The sequence below is a fragment of the Cucumis sativus genome, chromosome 2 (assembly GCF_000004075.3).
Source record: "Cucumis sativus cultivar 9930 chromosome 2, Cucumber_9930_V3, whole genome shotgun sequence".
In the NCBI taxonomy this organism is placed as follows: Eukaryota; Viridiplantae; Streptophyta; class Magnoliopsida; order Cucurbitales; family Cucurbitaceae; genus Cucumis; species Cucumis sativus.
Window position 1 is genome coordinate 23,547,407 of NC_026656.2, and position 5,934 is coordinate 23,553,340.

At 32.7% G+C, this 5,934-nt stretch overlaps 1 protein-coding gene across 1 annotated transcript; it reads right to left on the minus strand.

Annotated features, from left to right (window-relative positions):
• Positions 1-597: 597 nt before the first annotated feature.
• On the minus strand, positions 598-4,570 carry LOC101212913 (peroxisome biogenesis protein 22). The gene is made up of 8 exons (XM_004151827.3): positions 4,140-4,570; positions 2,880-3,122; positions 2,729-2,776; positions 2,563-2,619; positions 2,369-2,470; positions 1,470-1,535; positions 1,126-1,227; positions 598-1,032 (listed from the first exon to the last, which is right to left on the minus strand). The coding sequence occupies exons 1-8, from the start codon at positions 4,245-4,247 to the stop codon at positions 928-930; spliced, it is 831 nt and encodes a 276-aa protein (XP_004151875.1). The 5' UTR covers positions 4,248-4,570; the 3' UTR covers positions 598-927.
• Positions 4,571-5,934: the final 1,364 nt, after the last annotated feature.

Genomic DNA, 5,934 nt, shown 5'->3' on the forward strand with positions numbered 1-5,934 from the left:
GAGTCTTTCAGTTCCAACCATACCATATGATCTAGTAAGTGTTCATTCTCTTTAGATTTTTTTTTTTCGTCCCTCATTCCTTACTGGTTTACCAATCTTTTAAGGCTTGAAATGCATCAAAATACTTTTAAGAGTTGACTAAGATTCTTTGGAGATCATCAAAATCTTTTATAAGCCTTCGAAGATTGCTCAATCCTTAACAAAGATTGAGTAGATTTATCTAAGTCAAAAGTTAATCTACCTTTGTGGCCTAGCTGCCTAACTTCCCTACGCTCTCTTCAGTAGTTTCTCTTCCCTCGACAAAAGGGATTGAAGAATTGTTTTTTTTTCTTCAAGTGATTGGTTACAAATCAAGATGTCCTCTATTTTCTCTAAGAACTTCCCTTCGTATCTAGTTTGTTCTTAATTTATTTTATTCTATAAAAATAATTACTACTCAACCACGGAGATCTTATCCCATCAGGCTTAATTTTCATGCAAACTGAAAAGTATGCACATAGAGTTCATTCATTGATTCAGGCTCCTTCGAGATTTAGTCCAACAAAAGTGACCAAAAACTAGTTTAGTAGGAGAATGGAAGTAGAGGCCCAAATGGCATTTGTCATGGCTGATGTGATGATCTAATAAATATATATATATATATAAGTTACATACATCAGCTAAATTAGGAGCTTTTAATGGGGCATGAAGTGACTACGTCAAAGATAACACAAGATCAACACGAAAAAAGATCTTTCAGAAAAAAGAAAAGAAAAAAAGAAAACATGGTACATCTACCTTTTCTAACACCAGCAATGGCGGCCTAGTGCAAACTGAGCTTGCTTAGTTCCCAAAGAGAACCATTGCACTTACAACCAACAAAGCCCAAATAAAATGAGAAAAAAATATATATTTGAAAATTCATTCCATTCTTGAACTGGTTTCAAGTTAAATGTTTCCAAAGAACTGTTCCAAGGATGGAGAGCTGAAAATGTTAGAAGCTGACCGTTCGTGTCGGATTGGAGCTACATGAAGTTGATATTTGATGAACCTCTGATGATGGTTGTAGAAAAGGTGTCAGTAATCATCATGTATTTATAGCTGTTACAGAACAAACTTGCTAAGATGATGGGTTGATTAACTTACAGCTAACTGGGTGATGATTTCAGGATTGGAATCTATATGCCAATCGGGTTCCAGTTGACGCACAAAAGATGTTCGCCCATTCTCTGTACTACAGAAGAGAACCTACAAATAATCCTCAGTTAATTACAAGAAAAGCATGTTGCCATAAATATTAAATGGCTGTCCCTATTATTTTTTCTCTAGGCCAACACCAAACAATTGATAAGATGATTTGCTTTCAATCAAAGCTTGTGCAATTATCATGTCAGCAATCTTTCAGAGAAGTTCCATTTAAGAGAGCCAGAGATGCCATAAGCTATCGTTTGTTACATGTTGAAGCAATCCCAGATTTAATGTTGAAGTACCTTGTCCTTCACCAGACCACCGGATGTGAAAACTCCTGCATCTTCGAGTGCTGAAAGAACTTTTTTCTGCACGAACAATTTACAGTGTCTATTATTAGAAAGACAAATAGCACATTGCATGTGATATCAGGAAGAAGGAAAGGAAGAAGAAAAGTCTTAATATATTGTATCTGGCACCTATCAGTTTTCTTGTAGAATTTTTTCTCCTTAGGAACAGTTTCGTAACCGGCCCTATATTGTTTTGATTCTTTTGACCATGTTAGGTGCTTTTTGCATTATTTTAACATTTCATTGCTGAGTTCAAGCACCATCCTTACTTAAATTCATTGCTAGGTTCGAGCATTTTCATGGTATTAGGACGTCTATGAGGTTTGATCTTGAATATTCTTTCTTGGTTTTCATTGAATTTATTCATCAATTCATGATTTTTTTTAGGTTTAGTTTTGATGAAGTATTAATTACACCACAAGATCAAGTTTAGGGTTTGTTTGGAAGACATTGTAAATTTAAGCTTTAAATAGACAAAATGGAGGATTAAAGAACAGGGTCCAAACTTCCCAAGGAAACATTCACATGCAAGCCCTGACACTGCAACCAAAGGATAAAGTACTCGGTTTTTTAAAACATGGTTGCGCACTTTGGCCACTTTGATAGATTTCCAACCTCGGAGGGAACAAAATAATCTGACCCCCTAATCGTGTGACATCATATACATATTCTTATAGGAAACTAAACAAGAGTGGGGATAGATTTTAGCTTCAAGTTCCCCCCATTAAAATGAGACACTATTGTCTTTAGAACTAATACCAAATCACACATCACCAATCATAAGTTAAAATTTATCAAGATACTAAGTAGAACAGTAAACAAAAAAATAATCCATAAAGCATTGCACTCACTTCGCTCTCATCATCCAGCACCGTTTCCATAAGATAAAGATCACAATATTTCGTAATCTCCAACAGTACTTCCAATACTGAGGACCTCACAGTGGCTTGTTTCTGATGCAAAAAAATAAAAGTAAACTAAATCAGATATTCCCCAACGCAGTAGTTTGAAACACAAAATTTGGTCAGAGGAACAATCAATATACCTGCAGATCCTCTGGACTGTATTCCTCTAGAATTATTCCAAGTAAACGACATGTAACCTAAGCATAACACATTTTCAGTACCAAAACCTGGACTCTGTCTTTACAAATATTACTTACCTCATACGATGTTGTATATTGATATTTCGTCCAAGTATATAATGGTTACCTTTCTTCCTTCACTCAATTTTTGCCTCACAATCTGACCCAGAGTTGGCTACAAGGAAAAGGTAAGAGTAGAAAATCTTAAAAGTGTGTCATGCGAATGGAATAAAATTGAAAATACAGGACAAGATGTATGCAGTAATTTGAGCTCTGACCTTGACTGGCTGGAAGAATTCATCAACAACATTGTGTGCTCTTAAATCCTCTGAAGGTGAACAAACTCCAGAAGGTATCGATTGTTCATTTGTATTTAATCCAGCATTAGAAGCAGAACTACTTGGTGCAGGCATTTGCCTTTTTGGTTGTTGTCTCTGATGTCCATTAGAGGATCTCAACAGTCTCCATGTGAAAATTATTGCAACAGCAAATCCAGCAATAGCCCCAACAGATCGTGAATCCTGATAAAATTCCAAAGACTTAGTTAGACTCCACAATACTCTTTTCCCCTTGTATGTTGATTGGTAACATAGGAAAAACAAAATAATGTACTACTTCTACCAAACAAACTAGAAAGCATCAGCGCAAAAAGTATTCAAGTTACTTAAACCAAAAAAGAAAGTGAATTGAACTATTGAATTTTATTTACATTTAAACCAAACTAGGCCAAAAAGGCACAAAAACTGAAGCAATTTTCAAACACCAAGAATGAAACAAACGAGACCACCAAAACGATTGATTTGACTCAATTTATTTTTTCTTTGGGTATTTATGAACATCCAAATGAAGAAAGAAAATAATGAACCTGAACATCTAGCTTCCTGAAACAGAGCTTGCTATCTCAAATTCAATACCTAAAAGATCCAAAGACTAGTTTTTGTTTTGTTTTTTTTTTTTTTCTATTTCTTTCTCTACAAAACGATTCAACACTTCCTCCCTGACCATATCTTTGTAGGAGAACGATTTGTGAGTAACAATTGAAAGAACTGTCAATTGGCATGGACCTACATATGATAATTGAACACAACATACCATCTTCGAAGCATAAGTACTGAAGAATAAAAGCAATAGTAATCACTTCGGTATCACATATAACAGCTTGCAGGGTATAAAAGTATCACAGAGGTGACAGGTCCAATTCAAGGGGGGGAAAACCTTTACTCATCATTTGGCAGCGCGTTGAATTATTGACAACAATAATGAAAATCAAGCAACAGAAACTATTAACCATTCTAATTGAAGCGCAGAATTTAAAAAGAAAAATAGCCCACGCCTGAAAACAAAGGGTTCAGCAAAAAAAAAAAGAAAAAGAAAAGAACAGAAAACGCAACAAAAGAAAGAGACAAGAAGGAATAGGGTTATCAAAATCTAAGGAATATCCAGCAGTTGAAAAACAGGAGCAGCAAAAAACCTAAAGCCGGTCAGATCTATCGAAAAAGGAAGAGAAGAAGGAAAAAGACAGGGATAGAGATGAGGACCAGATTCTGGAGAGAGATCGGGAAGAAATTGGACATCTTGAGAGTGAGATAAGCCCCAAAGCGCTTGATCAGCTGAAGTAGGTCGTCTTTGGAGGAAGCATCGGCCATGGGAGAAGTTGAAGAGAGCTGGGGTATTATAGGTTTTTATGATGAGAAAATGATAAATAATATATAGGGGTGGTCAAAGTTGGTTGGGGAGTAGAAGAAAATGGAAGAAGAGGAGAAGGAAAGGAGAGATGGCGTCAATGGAGTATTTGAAACAAAAGAGTTTGAGAATCAATGGAAGTGAAGAAAGAATTAAAATTTTAATGGATGAATTATATAGTTTAGTTGGTATTGGTTTGCGTATATTTTTCCCCGTCGCCCGGCGGGGGAAGAAAGAGGACGTGGTGAACCCGGCAACGGCGACTCCACCATCGATTTCTCTACTATATATAATATATATATGGGCTTTCAGATATTGGGCTTCCTACAATTTCTCCAATATCGTGATTTTGATCATTTGAAAATTCCATTTTTTTAAATTATTATTTTTGGCAAAATGCAGTATTTTATAAAATAAAAATATATCCACGTTTATGAAATATATTAAACGCTGTTGACATGAACACTTTTTGTTTTCAAAATTTTTACATGTAAATATTTGGATGTTTTCTTATATTTGTTAAAAAACATTTTTTTTTAATTTCAAAATAACCTTATTATTACTTCACACTAACTTTAATTCGTTGAATCTTAATAATTTGAAAATTAAAAAAATTAATTTATTATTTAAATTTAAACTTTTAACTAATAGTCAATCTTTCTTCATCCCCTCGCTATACAATTGTTATCATAACTTCAATTTGATTGAATTGCATGTCCCTTTAAATACATCATTCTATCAACTTGTTTATCTAATTCAATCTAAACTTTTTTTCTCTTTCGATTATTTAATTTATCGACTTACATTGTATCGTGTTGGTTGCAGTAATCCTAATGTTTATTTTTCAATCAACTTGTTTATCTAATTCAATTTAAACTTTTTTTTTCTTTCAAATATTTACTTTATCGACTTACATTGTATCGTGATAATTGTAACAATCCTAATGTTATTTCTATTATTGTCAAAGAAAAAATATGCGTTTTAGTTGTTTTCCTTTCTTTCTGATTTCTCATATGATGATGTTTTTGTTGTGTTGTCAACTATGTTTCATCTTGTTCATCAAATCCAATATAATTTAAAGGTATGTACAAATTCAATACCTCGTTGAGCTTGAATTTTTTTTTTTCACTTTCAAATAGAGTTTTTCCTTTAGAATATTTATGAATTTTATTTGGCAAGTACTTATTAAATTTGTCTTATGTTGATTATATATATACTTGAAAATTTATTTACTTATATATTTGCAATAATAGTTACACTGTAATTATCGAACCATAATATTTCTGTGTGTAATTTTAGGACCAATAATATTTCTCGATGTTTAGCTTTGCGTAATTTTAAGTAACAGTGGTTGTTTAAATAAAAACTATTACTTTATCAATCTTCTTTTTTTCATGCCTTTTTTGTTTCAATGATAAAAAATATCTAATTTGTTTCACAAGGTTTCTTATTAAATTCAAATTAACTTATTCTAAAAATATAGCGTTGTGTATATATATATATAAATTAGTTCAATTTCGTTAATTAATTCAATAATGGAAAGGAATTAAAATTTAAAAATAGTTGCATTAAATGTGTTTAGAAAGGTTTTTAAACAAAAAATATATTTAGTTGACTCAATAACATTAATTAAATTATAATTTATTTAAA